Source organism: Ranitomeya imitator, chromosome 2 (assembly GCF_032444005.1).
Source record: "Ranitomeya imitator isolate aRanImi1 chromosome 2, aRanImi1.pri, whole genome shotgun sequence".
Taxonomy (NCBI): domain Eukaryota; kingdom Metazoa; phylum Chordata; class Amphibia; order Anura; family Dendrobatidae; genus Ranitomeya; species Ranitomeya imitator.
Window position 1 is genome coordinate 168,048,087 of NC_091283.1, and position 19,870 is coordinate 168,067,956.

At 43.4% G+C, this 19,870-nt stretch overlaps 2 protein-coding genes across 12 annotated transcripts in view; both read right to left on the reverse strand.

The window, feature by feature from the left end:
• WAS (WASP actin nucleation promoting factor) overlaps nt 1-10,660 on the reverse strand; it is a 32,219-nt gene extending 21,559 nt beyond the window's left edge. The window contains exon 1 of the mRNA XM_069747873.1: nt 10,509-10,660. Within this exon, the coding sequence (XP_069603974.1) occupies nt 10,509-10,622 (114 nt within the window). The 5' untranslated portion in view covers nt 10,623-10,660. The remainder of the gene's footprint in view (nt 1-10,508) is intronic.
• A 2,145-nt stretch (nt 10,661-12,805) lies between these two features.
• SLC38A5 (solute carrier family 38 member 5) overlaps nt 12,806-19,870 on the reverse strand; it is a 98,644-nt gene continuing 91,579 nt past the window's right edge. For all 11 annotated transcript variants that reach the window (XM_069747875.1, XM_069747879.1, XM_069747880.1 and 8 more), the window contains 13 exons: nt 18,925-19,040; nt 17,809-17,882; nt 17,071-17,163; nt 16,780-16,861; nt 16,585-16,667; nt 16,316-16,374; nt 15,875-16,003; nt 15,717-15,796; nt 15,477-15,577; nt 15,230-15,354; nt 15,010-15,154; nt 13,939-14,042; nt 12,806-13,816 (listed from right to left, as the gene is read on the reverse strand). In XM_069747875.1, coding sequence (XP_069603976.1) covers nt 13,712-13,816; nt 13,939-14,042; nt 15,010-15,154; nt 15,230-15,354; nt 15,477-15,577; nt 15,717-15,796; nt 15,875-16,003; nt 16,316-16,374; nt 16,585-16,667; nt 16,780-16,861; nt 17,071-17,163; nt 17,809-17,882; nt 18,925-19,040 — 1,296 coding nt within the window. In that variant the 3' untranslated portion in view covers nt 12,806-13,711. The remainder of the gene's footprint in view (nt 13,817-13,938; nt 14,043-15,009; nt 15,155-15,229; nt 15,355-15,476; nt 15,578-15,716; nt 15,797-15,874; nt 16,004-16,315; nt 16,375-16,584; nt 16,668-16,779; nt 16,862-17,070; nt 17,164-17,808; nt 17,883-18,924; nt 19,041-19,870) is intronic.

Here is a 19,870-nt window from a genome sequence, read left to right on the forward strand (position 1 = left end):
GAATTCAAATCTGATCTTATAATTTCTCTATCACATCACGTTTTTGCGCTATTGGTGTATAGCCCATTTTCATGAATTCCATGATAAATATGTAGTTTATGAAAAGTGCCGGTTTATACGGTTCACTAAGGTAAATTTAGTTTTCATTTAGTCTCCCAATAAATGTGAGAATATCTTTGTTTTCTTTGAACATGCATAATTCCCATTTGTTATGATAACACTCTTGTTTTCTGTGCTACTGGGACAGTAGAGCTACAGCAGAGCGTTGGGTGAAAACTGAATGGCCTCAGCGACAGAGTTTGGCATCTGGCGATAAGAATGTCATCCATGATCCTCTAGTGGATAGGAAGGACATTGTCTTTCCTCCCTCACACATAAAACTTGGATTGATGAAGCAGTTCGTCAAAGCTCTCAATCACAGTGGAGAATGCTTTAACTATGTTCAACTTTTCCTGGTCTTAGTGAAGAGAAAAAAAAGGCTGGAATATTTGATGGACCTGAAATAAGAACACTTATGAGAGACCCAAATGTTATCACATCAATGAATGAGACAGAAGAAAGAGCTTGGAATGCATTTTGTTATGTGGTGCAGAATTTTCTAGGGAATAAGAAAGCGGACAACTATGAAGAGATTGTGGAAGAACTACTAATGAGTCTGCGAAATCTCGGATGTAGAATGAGTATCAAGATTCACTATTACACAGCCATTTGGACTTTTTTCCAGAGAATCTTGGGGATGTGAGCGAGGAACAAGGGGAGCGTTTTCATCAGGACTTTAAAACAATGGAAGAACGGTATCAAGGCCGGTGGGACTCCCATATGATGGCTGACTATTGCTGGAGCTTGATGAGAGACAAACCAGAAGCTGTACATCACAGATCAGCCAAGAAAAGAGAGTTCAAATAAGTGCCATTTGTCATTCATCTGTGTGCCATATATATGTGTTTTTAGATTTTGTAGTTTAATTCTGTAAGTCTATTTGATTTGCTGTACATAGACTTTGTAATCTTTGTTATTCCTTGATTAAAAATATACAAAATGTAGTACCGAAAATCATGTGTTTTTATCATAAAACATTAGGAGTAATTTTCATCAAAAATTGAAAATATCTCTCAATCCTGATGATCGCCAAAAACGGAGTTCATATTCGTAATCAGCAGCCAAAATTGACTTAAAATATGTTTTAAAACTTCTTACCAGAAAAATTGCGTTGACCAGTGTAATTAAATGCACTTTATGGATGTGATCATGGCGCCAGCGCCTGCCTGTAGACGGGGATTTAAAAAAAAAATATATATATCCTGTGGTAGATCTGCTCACTCGGCTGCAGAAGAACACTGCGTCTTGAAAGATGCACATGGTTTATTTAGTATGGCATAAATGGCATAAACCAAGGGTTCGCACAATATAAACACGACCCTCTGGGCAAAAACAGCAGAGTAAAATGAAACGGTGGCTCAAGGTACATTCCTTCCTTCTCAGGACAGATACCACTGGAGAATCTTCCCTCCAGACACACAACACCCCTGCTTCCCTTGAAAGTCACCTTCTTAAACCCTAGACTCCATTAAGCGTAGTGACACATATCTTCCCTCCATTACTTTACCAGTGACTTTGTTACATATATATTAGGGTGCGGGTCACTGAGAGATCAGTGGCTTGTCAGAAGCCATACTGGTGAATACCTAATCAGAGCACCACATGAAGACCCGCCCTTCCCAAAGCACGAGCATATCATTAACTCAAAACTGCAAATAAAGATTAAACAACAACCACAATACGGAGTTCATCAACCAAGGTATCATACAGTGTTAGTGGTAAAGACACTTCCGTAAGAGACTGTTTTGGGAAGAGACTTGCCCCTTTTTTGGTCAATGTGGGAGAGCAAAACTAACATCCCAAGATAAAGGAATATCCAGGCTCTGAACCTGAAGATCCCGAGCCAGGGATACTTGCCATGGGGGTCACCATCATAGGAAAAGAGTGTACTCCCTATAGGTCTCCCCTAGAGGTCTTGGCACGAGAGAACGAGGAGACAACATTAGTTCCGGAGCTGGAAGTGTCCCGAGGAACATTTGGGACAGCCCAATTCCAGGATCCCACACTAGCTCGGGCTTCGGAACGGGTGATAATGGTAAGTAGGGTGACAGTGCAACCTGGGGCAGAAGCGGTTATTCCTTGTGTGGCGGTCTACCAGGAGTTGTTATACCTCGTTGACAAACTCCGCAATGAAATAATAGAGCAACTGGTAGTGCCCCAATCATATCGCTGGGAGGTACTTGAGATGGCCCACAAACACTACTGGGTGGTCATCTGGGACCTAAAATAAAAAAAAAAAATGCAAGAGCGTATTCTGCAGAAGTTCTTGTGCACCAGAGTTTATGCTGAGGTGCAGAGGTTTTGTGAATCATGCCCAGATTGTCAGCTGGCTACACCCACAGCAAACTTCCATAGTCCAGTGGTTCATCTGCCTGTTATAGAGGAACCTATTTAAGGGGATTGCTATGCATCTGGTAGGGCCAATTGTGAAATCAGCCCGGGGCCACCAACACATATTGGTCGTAGTGGATTATGCGACTCGTTACCCGGAAGCAATTCCTCTCTGGCATACCCCGTCGGAGCTTATTGCCCAGGAGCTGTTTGCCATGTTCTGTCGCCTTGGACTACCAAAGGAGATCCTTATGGATCAGGTGACTCCTATTATGTCCAAGTTCACTAAAGCATTGGGTTAGCTGCTCCAGATCAAACAGTTGCGCATGTCAGTCTACCACCCACAAACTGATTGATCTAGTAGAAAGATTTAACAAGATCCTTAAAACCTATGTTAAAAATGGTGGTAGCTAAAGACTGGAAGAACTGGGATATGTTGTTGCCGTATCCAATATTTGCCATCCAGGAGGTACCACAGTTATCAACGGGGTTCTCTCCATTTGAACTATTATATGGTAGACATCCCAGAGGCCTGGTGGACATAGCCAAAGAGACCTGGGAACAGGAGTCCACCACTCCTAAAAGCATTATAGAGCATGTGGCAAGTATGCAGGACCGGATTTCGTCCATAATGCCTATTGTAAAGGAACATCTCCTGAATGCCCAGGCAGCTCAGAGTCGAGGTTACAATAGAAAAGCCACTGTTGGGTCCTTTAAACAAAGGGCTAGAGTGTTTGGTGTTGGTACCCACTGCAGAAAGTATGTTTTTGGCCAGGTGGCATGGCCCAAATGAATTCAGGGAAAAAAATTGGTGAAGTGAACTACAGGGTATATCAGCCCAGGAAGAAAAAAAAAGAGAAAATTTACCATGTCAATTTATTAAAGGCATGGAAAGACCGGGAATGTCTGTCTTACTACAGAGCTGACTCTGACCATTTCTTCTATGGTCCCTTCGACAGCGGCTCAGGATGAGGCGGCGAACGAGGTAAAGATTAGCGACAGTCTCACAAAAGAGCAGTGACTGGAGGCTCAGAAATTATTGCAGAAATATCCGGTCGGACATCTGTGATCTGGCATGACATTGTCACTAGGCCTCAGGTAAGGGTGCAAATGAAACCGTACCCCGCAAAAGAGGCACGGAGGCAAGCCATCTCGGAAGAGGTGAAGGTGATTCTCCAACTAGGAGTCATTGAGGAGTCTAGGAGTTGATGGACATACTGTTAGAACCCCATAAGTATGTGTCTTCATACGTAGATCATCATCTATAGTAGCGACTGGCATCCCACTTGCCACAGGTACAAGCGGTAGTTGATTCACTCAGAGCCACGGGTTTGATGGTAAACCCCCAAAAATGTGCTATAAGTCTTGAGGAAGCCGGATATTTGGGTTACGTGACTGGTCGGGGAATTATCACACCCCAAATAAAATTGAAGCCATTAAAAACTGTCCCCAGCCTCTCACTGTGAAACTGGTGAGAGCGCTCCTTGGTGTCATTAGATATTATAAACGGTTTGTACCTAATCTTGCTGGGAGATCAACACCGCTGATTGAGCTGTTAATGGGATGGAAGGCGGTCATGGTCTGGTGGAATCTTCAGACGGAGGACACCTTCCAGTCCTTAACCCTCCGTCACATACAACTGATCTGACAGGCGCTTCTCTTTTACTTTCATTTCTCCTTCCTCACCAGATTGTGAGGAAACCCCCTCCCTCCAGGTAGTCTCCTGTCTCTTGAAGGTCTGTGAAACCTGATATCACAGTTGGATTTCAGAGCTTCAGGGGAGAGGATATAGCTGCACAGATCTCTCAGGCTCATTGTATGTGAATACGTCACATTCAGTAAGGTTGGTATTTTATGTTTTTATTCATCACAATAGTTTATTTAGCTTGTTTTATGAATGTATAGCACAAAATGTGAGGATATTTCATAGAAATAAGGGAGATTTTATAAAAGAAAGTGTGCTGCTCAGGCATATACAGTAGTTCCCTAACATATTCCTTCTCTTGCTTCAGATTATCTGCTGAAATGGAGAGGAAAATGTACAATTTATCCAAACAACTTGATGTTGAGGAAGTAACAAACATGCTGTTAGATGATAGAGACCTCACACTGAATGAGGATTTAGGAGAGGAAAGTGAGATTGATTCTCATGATGAGGTGGAAGAATGTGTCCTGGATTCTGAAACAGAGCAAGATGGTGACAGTGGCGAGGATGAAGAAGTTGGATCATATTATATTGGAAAAGATAAAAATACTAAATGGAACAAGAAGCCATTCCAGAAAAAACGTAGGGAACCTTTAAACATTATTACTCACCTTCCTGCAGTAATAGGAACTGCACGTAATGCAAAAACTGCAGTTGAATGCTGGAACAGTATATTTACAGATGACATTCTGGACTCTATTGTCACATATACCAACCAATATATAGACATTATAAAGGACAAGTACATCTGCAACAGAACCATCAAGCCCACAGATGTAATAGAACTGCGTGCTTTTTTTGGATTACTGTACCTTGCAGGAGCTTATAGGGCAAATAGACAAAGTTTGGAGGAACTTTGGGGTAAAGATGGGGATGGAGTTGAAAAATTTAGCCTTGTTATGTCCATAAACAGATTCAAGATTCTAATTCGTTGCCTTCGGTTTGACGACAGAACTACCCGAACCGAACGCAAAACACATGACCGACTTGCTCCAATTCGTGATATATTTCAATGATTTGTTGTAAACTGTAAACAAAGTTATTACCCTGGAGAGAATCTCACTATTGACGAAATGCTCCCTGGTTTTCGTGGTAGATGTGCCTTTCGTCAATATATTCCATCAAAGCCAAACAAATAAGAATAAAAATTTATGCCCTTGTTGATGCCAGTAAGACCTACACTTACAACCTGGAAGTTTATGCAGGAAAACAACCAGAAGGTCCGAACTGTGTGAGCAACAAACCCATTGATGTTGTAAAAAGACTGGCTGAACCCTTATTTGGATCGGGTCGCAATATTACAGCTGACAATTGGTTTACAAGTTGTGATCTGATTGATTATCTGAAAATTCAGAAGCTGTCATATGTGGAAACTGTAAGAAAAAACAAAAGGGAATTGCCGCCACAGTTTGTAAGTGTGAAAGAGAGACAACAGTACAGCAGTATGTTTGCATTCCATAATGGAAAGGCTTTAGTTTCCTATGTACCACATGCCCAAAAAATCGTACTTCTTCTATCAACACTTCATGATGATGCTGCCATCGATCCTGGGACTGGGGCAGAAAAAAAACCGGAGATAATTACATTTTACAATGCCACCAAACGGGGTGTGGATACAGCAGATCAGATGTGCTACACTTTCAACGTCAGCAGAAACATCAAACGCTGGCCAATGGTCATATTTTTTGCTATGTTGAATTTGGGTGGTATAAATTCACAAGTAATTTATCTTGAAAACAAGCTTGAACCACTCCGTAGACGATTGTATCTGAAAAAATTGGCCCATGAACTAGTACTTGGAGAGCTACGCAGGAGAAGCGTGAAAACAATCGGTATCCCCTCTCGCCTTCAAGTTCAGCTCAAAAGGTTCCGCCCAGAAGATGATGGTGAAAAGTCACCATCTGCACCACCTCACAAAAGAAGGAGATGCACCACCTGCCAAACGGAAAGCGGAACCAGAAGGCTTTCAAATTATGAATGTCTCAAATGTCATAAATCAATTTGCCTGACACATGCAAAAATGGTGTGTAATTCTTGCTATTTGCTCTGCAAGTGTGACTTCTGGGGAAACCTCAGCATCTACTTCTGATTGAATATGTTTTTAATAGTACTTAAGGTACCTTAAAATTAAGTTTGTGTTCAAAAATTTTCTTTGTACATTTTTTTGAGAGAGTCGAACTGGGGACTATTTGGCGGGAGTTTTGAAAAGTTTGTATTTCATAGTTATTAGTTTTATGTTAAGTAAATGTTTTTTTTTTGCAACTGATTATGTGTAGTCTCTTTTATTACATCCCTATGAAGGTCACTGATCACTTTTAGAGCACTGAAATTGCAAACATTAGATATTATAGGTATTTTTCCAGCAGGCTATTATTTACTGGGGCGGCAGTTCTGCCTAGTGATAGACCATGCACCTCTGGTCTAGATGTGAAATTCCAAAGAGAGGAATGCTTGGGTCACCAGATGGTTTCTGTCCTTATAAAATATAATTTTTCTGTAGAACATTGAGCTCGCAAGATGCAATAGAATGCAGATGCCCTGTTGCAGGCACACTGTATGGTGACAGGTGTTCAACCCTGCAAGTTTGAATGGGGGAAGGGGTAGGGATATGTGAGACTGTGAGGGGGACTCATGCGAGGGCCATTATGTATCCCCTAGGATGTGCATAGAGGCATATTAAACCCGCTGGACTGCATTGTAATCACAGTGACACCTCTGGTTGCAATGCAAATTAAAAAAACTGTGTATTTGGTCAAGCTATTTGACCACGTCAAATTTAGGAAAACCTGACCTGGGCTTTTATTTTTGGAGAGACCTATAAGATTAGTAGTGGGATGGGTCGCCCCCTCCACTCTGGGTTTTGGAAGTGGCCCATGTCCACAATTCCCATTTAAACTTTCAGTTTTGGTCTGGATGCGTCAGTGTTGGGTTGTCAATCTTGAGAGCAGGAGCTCTCTGTAGCACAGCTCTCTGTAGCACAAGTCTGTGTGAGACTAAACACAGTCCAGAGCCAGGCGAGATAAAGCAACTGACGAAGTCATGAGAGATATGGTGGTGCAGTCGCCCACAGTAACAGAGTGCTATAGTTATGGATGATCTGGCTGCGATCCGGAGGATAACGTTTGCATTTTTGTTGCCAAAGTAAAGACTTAAATCGGACTAACCTGGGTCACTGTCTCTTTACCACACTGTTTGAACACCGCTGCATTAGTAATATATATCTATATACATAATTGTCTAAGGGTCACTTCCGTCTGTCTGTCCTTCTGTCACGGTTATTCATTCGCTGATTGGTCTCGGCAGCTGCCTGTCATGGCTGCCGCGACCAATCAGCGACGGGCACAGTCCGATTAGTCCCTACCCTACTCCCCTGCACTCACTGCCCGGCGCCCGCTCCATAATCCCCTCCACTCACCGCTCACACAGGGTTAATGGCAGCGGTAACGGCCCGCGGTGTAACGCACTCCGTTACCGCTGCTATTAACCCTGTGTGTCCCCAACTATGTACTATTGATGCTGCCTATGCAGCATTAATAGTAAAAATATGTCATGTTCAAAATAATAAAAAAAACAAAAAACTGCTATACTCACCCTCTGCCGCCTTTCCCGCCCGCTTCTCGCCACGCTCCCGGGACCGCTCCATTGCAAGCAGCAGCTTCCGGTCCCAGGGCTGCTTTATCAAGATTCCCGGTGCCGGCATTGGCCACACAGCCCCAAAGCATGATTGAACCTCCACCAAATTTTACTGTAGGTAGCAAGTGTTTTTCTTGGAATGCTGTGTTTTTTGGCTGCCATGCATAACGCCTTTTTGTATGACCAAACAACTCAATCTTGGTTTCATCAGTCCACAGGACCTTCTTCCAAAAAGAAATTGGCTTCTCCAAATGTGCTTTTGCATACCTCAGCCGACTGTTTGTGGCGTGCTTGCAGAAACGGCTTCTTTCTCATCACTCTCCCATACAGCTTCTCCTTGTGCAAAGTGCGTTGTATAGTTGACCGATGCACAGTGACACCATCTGCAGCAAGTTGATGCTGCAGCTCTCTGGAGGTGGTCTGAGGATTGTCCTTGACTGATCTCACCATTCTTCTTCTCTGCCTTTCTGATGTTTTTCTTGGCCTGCCACTTCTGGCCTTAACAAGAACTGTACCTGTGTTCTTCCATTTCCTTACTATGTTCCTCACAGTGGAAATTGACAGGTTAAATCTCTGAGACAGCTTTTTGTATCCTTCCCCTGAACAACTATGTTGAATAATCTTTGTTTTCAGATCATTAGACAGTTGTTTTGAGGAGCCCATGATGCCACTCTTCAGAGGAGATTCAAACAGGAGAACAACTTGCAAGTGGACACTTTAAGTAGCTTTTCTTTTTTCTCATGATTGCATACACCTGGCTATGAAGTTCAAAGCTCAGTGAGGTTAGAAAACCAAGAAAAGGGCTTTAGTAAGTCAGTAAAAAGTAGGTAGGAGTATTTAAAACAAGAAAATGATAAGGGTGCCCATACTTATGCACCTGTCAAATTTTGTTTGAATGCAGATAGCACATTTTCTGTTAGTACAATAAACCTAATTTCAAGGCAGAAACATTACTGTGTTCAACAGTTATTAGATATATGAAACTGAAATAGCTGTTGCAAAAAAAACTATTTTTATAAAACATTAAGCTTAAGATTGCTCAAACTTTTTTATATAACTGTATAATGATTTAATTAATTTTGCTACCTTTGCCTCTGCCGCCGGCAGACATACGTGCTATTGTAGCTCAGTTTTGTATGGGTATGTTCACACGTTCAGGATTTCCATCCTTTTTTTTTCAGGACTGTTTTTTTAAAAAACTGCAGCTCTTGGCAGAAAACGCAGGTCCTTTTTTTGGTCCTTTTTTGTCCTTTTATGATGCGTTTTTTTATGCGTTTTTTGATCCTTTTTTTTAATGCAGTTTTCTAACCCTACCCCTAACCCTACCCCTAACCCTAACCCTAACCCTACCCCTACCCCTATTCTAACCTTAGTGAAAAAAAAAAAAAAATTCTTAATTTTTTTATTGTCCCTACCAATGGGGGTGACAAAGTGGGGGGGGTGTCATTTACTATTTTTTTATTTTGATCACTGAGATAGGTTATATCTCAGTGATCAAAATGCACTTTGGAGCGAATCTGCCGGCCGGCAGATTCGGCGAGCGCACTGCGCATGCGCCCGCCATTTTGCAAGATGGCGGCGCCCAGGGAGAAGACGGCCGGACGGACACCGGGACGCCGGGTAAGTATAAGGGGGGGAGATTAGGGCACGGGGGGGGGCATCGGAGCACTGGGGGGGGGGGCATCGGAGCACGGGGGGGGGCATCGGAGCACGGGGGGCGGGATCGGAGCACGGGGGGGCAGCCACACTCCGCCCACGCACTTCCGCCCGCTCCCCCGCACTTCCTGCTGCAGCGGTTCTGCACATCAAATCGCAGTAAAACCCGCAGATATATTTTTGATCTGCGGGTTTTACTGCGGTTTTGACCTCACAATGGAGGTCTATGGGTGCAGAACCGCTGCGGTTCAGGAAAAAGAAGTGACATGCTCCTTCTTTTTTGCCGCAGCTATTCTGCACGGCTTTTTAAACGAAATTCCGGATCATGTGCACAGCAGTGACTGTTTTCCATAGGGTTACATTGTTATGTACCCTGCATGGAAAACAGCTGCGGAACGCTGCGGTTCCGCAGTAAAAAACGCACTGTGTGAACATGGCCTATGACCGGATTAGCTTGTAGCGCTGGCATGTTTGTTTTTCTTGGGCCATGTTTTCTGCAGATTTATTCATCATTATGTACATACAATAGAGATGACAAGGGATGGCTAATAAACTTCCCTGTTTGCTCACATCACCGGGGTAAAGAGTGGACGGATGCAGGAGAATCATGATCCTGTGCTCTCTAATAAGTAAATGTTTTATTTTTAATGTCTCATTCAGACACGCATAGGAAAGAGGGAGTGATACGGATGGTGCAATATTTACCCTGTGGTCACATATTAGGAAGAGTAGGGAGCGGACATTCGGAGATCTGTTTGTTCATCTACTATTGACACAAATACATATGATTGACTACTTACTGGACAGCGAGGCTCTGCCATTCTCTGTCTTACTACGCTATGCATCTTATTGGAGGCATCATTGAAAAATAGTTTGCAGGGATAGCGGAGACACACAATATAGCTAAGGCATAGGTCTTTGGTCAGCATTCTATCACTATGGACCTTGTGTTCTGCCTGAGCTCTGGAGATCGCCGTGTCATTACTTCAGCTGCATTTCCTATTTTAGCATTTGAAAAGCTGACTGAGCTCTACTTCCCTATGAAGCATTGACCCAGAGCCCGCCCAGGTACCACATTTCTCACCAAGCACTTTCTCCCCAGAAGCTGGAACACCTTTTGATTCTCCTGGGCCAAAAGGAGGGCAGAGGGAGCATTTTCTTGGGTGCGGCCCCCGATTTTGGACGACCCTCTGCTCATTGTAGGGACCTGGCCGTTGTCGTGAGCATGAAGTTAAAAAAGGGAACTTCCGCACTACATAGATACGAGCAAACGGAAGCAGAAAAAACCACCAGTGAGTTCAGCCAGGATATACAGACTGGTGAGGTGCTGGGGGAAGGGACGATATATTATACCACCGATGAAGATTTTCTATCCCCTACTATATCAAATATTGTGCGGGTGATAATTGAACCCTTGATACCCATGTTTACCCTGACTTGAGAAAAAGAGCACACCTTAAGTTGAAGAACCACTCCAGCGTTTTTTTTTAATTTTATTTACTGCTGGAGTGGTGCTTGAAATCCAAGTCTTCTGCCCCTTGTGTGATACTCGCCTTCCCGTGTTTTTATCTGTTTTCGCTGTCGCTCCAGTCCGTCTCCTGCAGTTTGTGATTTGCCGGCTGCTCCAGTGTAAGTCTATGGAAAACGCGTTCTGGCCTCATACTGGCTCTCATAGACTTGCATTGAGAGCTTGTGATGTAGCTCCTGACTACCGGCCAGTCAGAAGCTGCACTGACAAGATGGCACCACGGGACCAGAGTGTGGCCGAAAGATGGTGAAGACACCGAAGGGTGAGTATGTGACTGGGGCAGGGGGCTTAGGCTTAAAGCAGCATTCCAGCAGTTAAAAAAACCAAACTGCTGGAGTGGTGCTTTGGGGAGGTTCTCAGAGGCATCTGATTTTGCCCATGTGGGTCCTTTTGCTCAAAACATGGCTACTGCAGACAAATTTTTCCCTACTATACCAGCTGGTTGCTGAGGATATTTTTTTTTTGTTTTTGATATCTTGAAGGGGAAATTAGTGAAAGCAAGAGGAAAACTACAGGAGGATGATTGATTTTTGTATTTGCCCTTCGCACACTGATGGATGGGATCATTTTGCTTTTCGATGTCAAACCACACTTTTGTTTTTTTGTTAATTATAACTGCTGATGAATTTAAATTTTGTCTGGGACATAAATAAGCTAAACCCCACCACATAGCCAGGGTGGTGGGGTTTAGTAATAGTTTTGTCCTACTACAGACAAGGTCGAATGGGGGCACTCCAGCTGCAGCCAGTTGCTCCAATTCCATGGATTGCGGGGAACAGAATGGCCATCTTATATGTATAAATGGCCTCTCGCCTGAAGGATAGTCCATATTGAAACTTAAACATAGTCTTTTGTTCCCCCATGACATAAGCTGCTGTCAGAGATGTCTGACAACAATGTCTTTTTTTTCTCTTCTCATTGAAAACATAGGCTCTCTGCTACACTGAGGGTACATTTGTGTAGGCGGCATTTGTGTAGGCGGCAAGCAGGAGACACGATGTGTGGGAACCTTAACAACCAGGCACGGGGGGCAGTGAGGAGGACATGGCAGTACTCCTCCTAAGATACAGAAAATATTTCTTTATATTTGTTTTTAATAAGTTTGACATAAGAGGGGGAATTAAGAAGAAATTCACGTTTGCATTGGGAGGTGAGCAGTGCTGATGACCTCACAAATGCACATACCTGCTGCTGGGACACAATTGGCAGGTGGACTTCCCCTCTAATTATGGAGACTGCAGAATTTACTGTGTTTTGACTCTTATGTGGAGATTTACAAGAGGAAAATGCTTCACAGTGATCACATGATCGTCTTTTTCACCTGCCGCACCAGTTTATCAGAATCACTTACGGTATTCATTGTAAGGGTGAATGCATAAAAGTAATGCAGAGGAAAGCATGGCTACCCAAGGACAACCACTTAATGCAAGCTGATAATTAGGGAGTTAGAATTATCTTTTGCCAATTATCGGCTCATGTAAACAAATCTGTAGCAATCAATGAACAAGCAAAACGCTTATTCATTGGGTGATTGTAGTGGTCATGGCGGCAAATTGCTCCAAGCAAACCAGTGATAATTCTGTGCACACAGAAGGATCTTATATATGATTAGTCCATTGGCATAGGATTCTGGTCGGACAGTAGACGACTGCTGATGAGCTAACATACTGCCGATCGGTGGTTGTTTCATGGCTCATCTACATGGGTCCTTTTTAAAGTTGGAAATCTGCAAACTTTCCACCGTTGCTGCCATTCAGGAGTCCAATGTGAAATGTAACAAGCACCCCTCAGAAATACCTTATCCTTGACACATCTGCCATTGTATCACAGGATAATAGAAGAAACTGTACAAATTATTTGTTTTAAAAATTTATTAAAATATTTTTTGCATGGTCTTCACAAATGCCTTGTATAGCTGCTCTCCAAGCATGTAACATGTCAGGATTGTGTGACTCGGGAAGGTCATCGCAGTGACGGCAGACGATTTGGGGAAGGGGGGAGATCCCACACAATTCACAGTGATCAGGACGGAGGGAAGCAAAACAGACTGTTGTGACCTGGGTCGATCACAGTGATCTAGTAAAGAACCAGCTTCAAGAGCCACGGCAAATACGACGATGGCTGTGTAACAGTTACTCTTCACGGTATAGAGCATGGTAAGAGCGTATGCAACTGTAGATTGGAGGCCCTATACCAACATAAAGTTTTATATCAAGGGGTAACACAGCGAGTCTGTGTCAAGCTGCATAATGAAGATACACTCTATACAGTACAACATGGCACATTGTAATGCTCCGCTGCTGCAGTGTGCTCTCCTAGAGAGATTACCTAACCCCCTGAGTGCAGCACGCTGATCCCCCTGCTGGGCAGGGGATGGTGAGGTAGATACACTGTGATTCATTGACATTTTGGTAGCATTCAGGGAAGAGGCACTTGACATGAGTAAATATTCGTAGCAAAACGACTGGATGTCGCAAGAATCGTTGACAAGGAAAACGACCTCCAATGACCAAGACGAAGAAACCTGAAGCAAATGCGTCAAGTGATTTGTAGTGAGGCCTTGCAGCAGCTGGGGGGCGTAGCACAGTTTTGGAGGGGCTCACTTATGGCCTAGAATGTCTCATTTTCAAGCCCCGCTCTTCCCTCGGTCAGTTACTCCCCATACTCCTGTGTTAGCAGCTAGAGTCTCATGTGTTGTACACAGGTTAGGGAGGTCTGACCTATTGTCCTTAATCATGGGAGAGGGAGCCAAGGACGTGCTAGTGCCCCCCGATGTTACTTTTTCCTGTTGTTGTCCAGTCTATGATTATGAAAGTCAGACTCATTGTCATGAAGACGAAACCCAGGGAGGCAAAGAGGGCAGCCTGTGAATGGAAAATGGGGACATGTAAGTGAACAAAGAGGAGCATCACTCTACAGGAAGATGGATAACAAGAGATTCGGGAAAGGGTCAAACTGGTAGAAAGAGGAGACCATGACTGCAAACCTGAATCTTTGGGCGTGATGACAGAGGCTCCTTCTCTCTGGGGACAATTTTCAAGTAGAAAATACTCGGTAGAATGAATATCAGACTTGGCGCCGAAGTGGATCCTTCAGTCAAAAAATAGTAATAGTTGTCAAAATCATCACCCAGTTTACTCCAAAATGTAAAATATTTTTCACAACATAAACTATAAATGAGCACCCTGTGTTTTATCACTCTACTTTGTACACTATGTACATACATAACATTACTTATTCTCTACTGATCCTGACCTACATCCTGCATTATACCCCAGAGCTGCACTCACTATTCTGCTGGTGCAGTCACTGTGTACACTGATCCTGAGTTACATCCTGTATTATACTCCAGAGCTGCACTCACTATTCTGCTGGTGCAGTCACTGTGTACATACATTACATTACTGATCCTGAGTTACATCCTGTATTATACTCCAGAGCTGCACTCACTATTCTGCTGGTGCAGTCACTGTGTACATACATTACATTACTGATCCTGAGTTACATCCTGTATTATACTCCAGAGCTGCACTCACTATTCTGCTGGTGCAGTCACTGTGTACATACATTACATTACTGATCCTGAGTTACATCCTGTATTATACTCCAGAGCTGCACTCACTATTCTGCTGGTGCAGTCACTGTGTACATACATTACATTACTGATCCTGTACTGATCCTGAGTTACATCCTGTATTATACTCCAGAGCTGCACTCATTATTCTGCTGGTGCAGTCACTGTGTACATATATTACTGATCCTGCACTGATCCTGAGTTACATCTATACTCCAGAGCTGCACTCATTATTCTGCTGGCTTCAAAGTTTTTATTTTGCAGCTCTGCCTGCTTGTTCAGTGTCTCTACAGATCTTTCTCTGGTTATTTGGAGACTTGAAAATTCCATATTTACACTAGGTACTGTTAATTTTTCCCTAGATCAACAGGACTTATCTGTGTCCCCCCACCACTCTCCACCCCAATCTACCCCCTGGTTTTTTGAAGCTTAGTAAAACTGTATGCGGAGTGACTGGCTGGTGAAACGTGGAGACCTTCTTACCAATAACACCAAAAATATCCTTAATGTTAGGAATAAAGATGACCAGCAGGTTGACAGCTATCAGCAAAATCACAGCGATAAGGATGTGCCGCCACCAGCGAAAGTCCTGCCCGGGGCAAAGAAGCTGCTGGATGGCCCTACGGATCTGCAGCAATAGGGCAGAAAGGGTAAGACAAAAAAAACAGACACAATGATAGAGATCCACTACAGTCTCACCTACCGGAAACAGAACAACCGGCACAGTCAGAGTGACGGCTACTAAGACGGCAAGGCGCACACACAGCACAAGCTTGTCCAGAGGGTCCACTTTGTTATATGTGTGTAACATTTCCGAGTCCACTTGACCTAACAGAAGGGGCAGATGTGGACATCATCAGACATGGCATTGGAAGAGAAATACTAGTTGTACCCCTTGTCACCAAGCGATGGCGCACAACTCACAGCCGTTCTGCTTACATGACCCTTACCATAGAAAGTCAGATAGCCGAACAGAGCAGTCATCAGGTACATGACAAACATTGCAAAGATGGAGACGTTTGCCACGGTCTGCATCCGTTTTGTGGTGGCTCTTTAAAGACAAAAAAAAGATATGAACATATTATATGTGTTGTACACAGAGTCTTCCAGTAACGGGAATGAAGACATCTAGGTATTAACGCTGCAAGATCATCTAGGTGTGTAAAAGTGTCATTATTTAGCATTCGTACCTGCGTAGCTCAGTGTATATGGGCAGAACCTCAGGATGGCACACAAAGGCAAACGCAATAATGGGGATGGAGTACACGCTCTGAAACCAAAGTCATTGCAGATGTTAGGAGAGGGGAAAAGTGAACAGCGAGGCCCTGTATATCCGGACACAACATACCTGAGCGTTGAAGGTAAATAATTTAGGGAAACAGTCCTCCTCGGTGGCATTGTAGCCATTAGTGTAGACATTATGCACAGTATTTGTGGCATTCAGGGGGCATGGTATCACTGTTTTCTTGTAGATCACCTGCGGAGACAAAGCACAGATGGATGGAGAGGACATACACAGGAAGCTATAGCTGTCCCAGGAGCGCTGCTGTGCAGGAAGGAGATGAAAAGCTTTAGATCCTCCAGCATGTCATCTAGCTTCTGCTACATGCTGGGACTTGTAGTTTCAGAGTTGGAGTTTTAGTACAGGGGATGCAGTGCCATCTACAGGCCAACACTGTTATTGCCGTTTCCTAGAATTTAACAGTGTGACAGTGATCCAGTATTTATTATAACTGCACCCTATGGCCCAGGTATGGATTTGCAGGCAGAAAAAAATGGTACAACTTACCACACACAGGAAGAACACCATACAGCTGAGCGAAAATCCACTTGTGTAGCCCAAATAACCTGATAAGGAAACAAAGCAGACATGAAAGATAATACATGTACAGGTATGACACACAGGTGCAACATGCGGAGACATAGTAATGTGCTTCTATAGGCAACCTTTATATGGGCAGGCTAGTCATGCTTTATGCTATTGCAAGACTGAAACTCCCAGATTGCCCTGTCCTGAATATACAATCTCACCAAATGCAATCAACCGCTAAGTCTTACCTAGATGTTTCATGAGTGCGAGTGGCAGAATGATGAAGATACTGACAATGATGATGAGATAGTTACCATTTAGAAACCAGTCCCTGCAGAGAAGAAAACACTCAGACGTCGAGAACACATGACGGGGGTTGCCATTTACACGGGTACACACTCTCATACACACACAAATCCAAAGCATGACCTTTCTGATCTTACCCAGTTGGCTCGGTCAGTCCCAGGAAGGCCTGAATTACAAGGGGAAGCTCATACTTGATAATATATAAATAACTGGACATTGCTGGGAAAGAAAAAAACAATACAATTAGATTTTTTTAATTAAAAAGTGGTCCTTGTCTCCGACACCATCCCAATGCCCCATGTAAAGGCACATTTTGCAAGTCTATTGAAAAAAAGACAAATTTCTGAGGATTGGTTTATCCAAAAATAAAATCACTGGTGGAACGTGCACTAAATTTATTAGAAGGTGCATATTGGACTTTTACTTACCGCCCACATTATGAATGGTTATGATTAGTGCAGCGAGAATTTTTCCTACAGGTCCAAATGCTCTCTGTCCTAGTTGTTCATAGGCACGGATACCTGCCCAGGAGAAAGCATGAACAAGGCCAATGAGTGGCAATTTTTTCTCTTCTCACCACTATTACATTATACAGGAGGGGACAGCGCAGGGAAAGCTCCCGCAGAATAAAGAGAAGCAGGAATCTGTGCTCCATCTTTAGGACTCATGATATTCAGAATTGAAAGATTGTGTTTAAAGAATTGTCCAGTGAAGGTAAGTTATTGTCTATGCCAAGGATAGGATAAGGTATAGATTGTGGGGGTCCGCCTGCTGGGACCCTCTGCGATCAGCAGTATGAGCCCTTTTATGCCCATTTAGAACAGAGTAGTATTGTACAAGCCCAATCACATGCGCTCAGCTTTTTCCAGCGGCTCCATGGAGAATGAAAGGAGCAGTAGTCGGGCATATGCACTGACACTCCTTTCAAAATGAGGATAAAGAGGAAAAAAGTTCCCCGTTCTGTCGATTGGTGCAGGTCCCAGCAGTCAGAGCCTCACTGATCTATAAGTTGTAACCGGTCTTTGGGGGATACTGGGCGTGAGAAGGGTTAATAGAATAGGCAATGAAGCATTTGCTGTATCCCTTCTGGCTATTTATAACATGTGCTGGAAGAAAACCACAACAACAACAAAAAAGTGCTAAACACAAAAACAATGGTCACTCACCCACAACCCCAGAACACTTGAGGAGGAGCTGGATGGAGTAAGCAGACATGACCGCGATGAGTGTCAGAAGGATCCTACAAAGGAGATTAACAGCCGTGTATACAAGTATCACTATAATAAGGCGAAGAAGCATTGATATCATGCACTTGTCTATGTAGCGGGCAGCCTATATGTGTAATGCGAAGACCAGCTTATATCTGTAAATTGTGCTGCTTCTAACTTTACATACGTCCTTTGCATTGCAGAGCGTGAGATGCTGACTAACCTCTGCGCTATAAATCGAGGTGCTGTGGATTTCCAGTCTGCATCACCGGTCAGTTTTTACGCTGTGAGTATTCTCTGCAGCGTGTGCACCAGATTTCTTAAAAGGGAACCTGTTATGTTGAAAACAGATTCTGATCTGCAGGCGGGATGTTATAGAGCCGGAGGAGCTGATCAGATTGATAGACATTTGTTGTGGGAAGGCGGTCAGTGAAAATTGCATTTTATTTGTGGAAATCCCTGGTGTTTGTATGGGTGAGTCTAGTAGGTGGTTTTGTTCCGTGATTGACAGTCTTCCCTGTATGACTGTGCATACGTAGATGCTATCCATTATTAGTAGGACCACCCACTTGACTCCTCTGCATACCACCACCATTCAGGAATTCAGTAAATAAAATACATGTTATTCTGAACCTTTCTAGAAACCTTTGTATAATTCTGCTCAGCTTTTATATAGTCCGTACTGTTCACAGATAGGACTGCATGTACAACGTGACAGCATCCCTTTAAGATCTCATAAACAGCATTGATTTGCCAATGTAATACAGTGCAGATTTCCCACCCTGATAATCCAGACAAAAAACCTGCTGCATATGTGTCTGTCGGATCCACCATATCTGTACAGTAGACAGAAGGTATGTCGGTACATTATATGGGCCTGTATTGGGGACAGGTCATATATCTGTGCAGTGGACATCTGTGAGCAGTGACTGTGGGAATGCGGGCCTGCAATCTCTCTCTGAACAGCTGCATACAGCCAGAAGCTGTTCATGGAAAGGACTTTCCCAAACTGATAGCAGGCTGGACTCGAGCCAGGAGACCTTGTATAGTCAGGGAATGGGGGCATAAACTTACACAAACAGAATGATCCCTGTGTTGGACATGGCAAAGGCGAGACCCAGTATTCCACTGCCCATGATGGCATTGCTCAGGTTAAATACCGACATCCCAAAAGACGTCTTTCCTTCAAACTGTGGAAGAAACAGTACAAGAACTGAGACGTCTTATATTGGCCGTGATCAATATGCATGGTTTAAAAAAAAAAAAAAAAAACTTAAGGAAGCTCATACATAGCTGAAATGAGATGTTTACCTATATATCACATCATCATAGCAATCAGTGAACAGTAATACACTTTGTACTGAGTCACTCTGTTTACTGACCTATAGTGAATTGATGCCTCTGTGTCTATTGACATGTACCATACAGCTGCGCAGTGATAGCATACCCCCTTACATAAGATAAACCCCAAGCTACATCATTGATCATTGTGGGGACAGAACATCACCGGTGACCTCAGTGTTTCCCAGGTCACAAGAAGGCACTGGGATCCCTAAAGCACTACACATTGTGAGGGCCCTTCCATCAGAGTGGTCACTGTCCTCCCATTAGTGCAGGTGCACAACCATCTGCTCCAATAATCCTCTTCCTTGGGACCTGATGAGGACAGGAAAAATAATTCCTCCATTCTGGCAATCATTTGAAGATCCCAGTAATAGAACCCACACCTATCTAAAAATTATCTTCAATCTAAAAATTATTACCTATCCAGTGAGTAATTTATAGTTTTTGTAAACTGAAAAAACCTTTACATTTTTAGTGAAACCTAATGCAAAAAAAAAACTTTTTGCCCCAATTGAATACATTTGAGTAAACAAATATTAATTTTTATTTTGATACATAAAATGAGAATAATGGGGATAGGGGAAAATATGTGTAAGTGCGTTAAGAGCTGGCTCAGGGATAGGAAACAAAGGGTGGTTATTAATGGAGCACACTCGGACTGGGTTGCGGTTAGCAG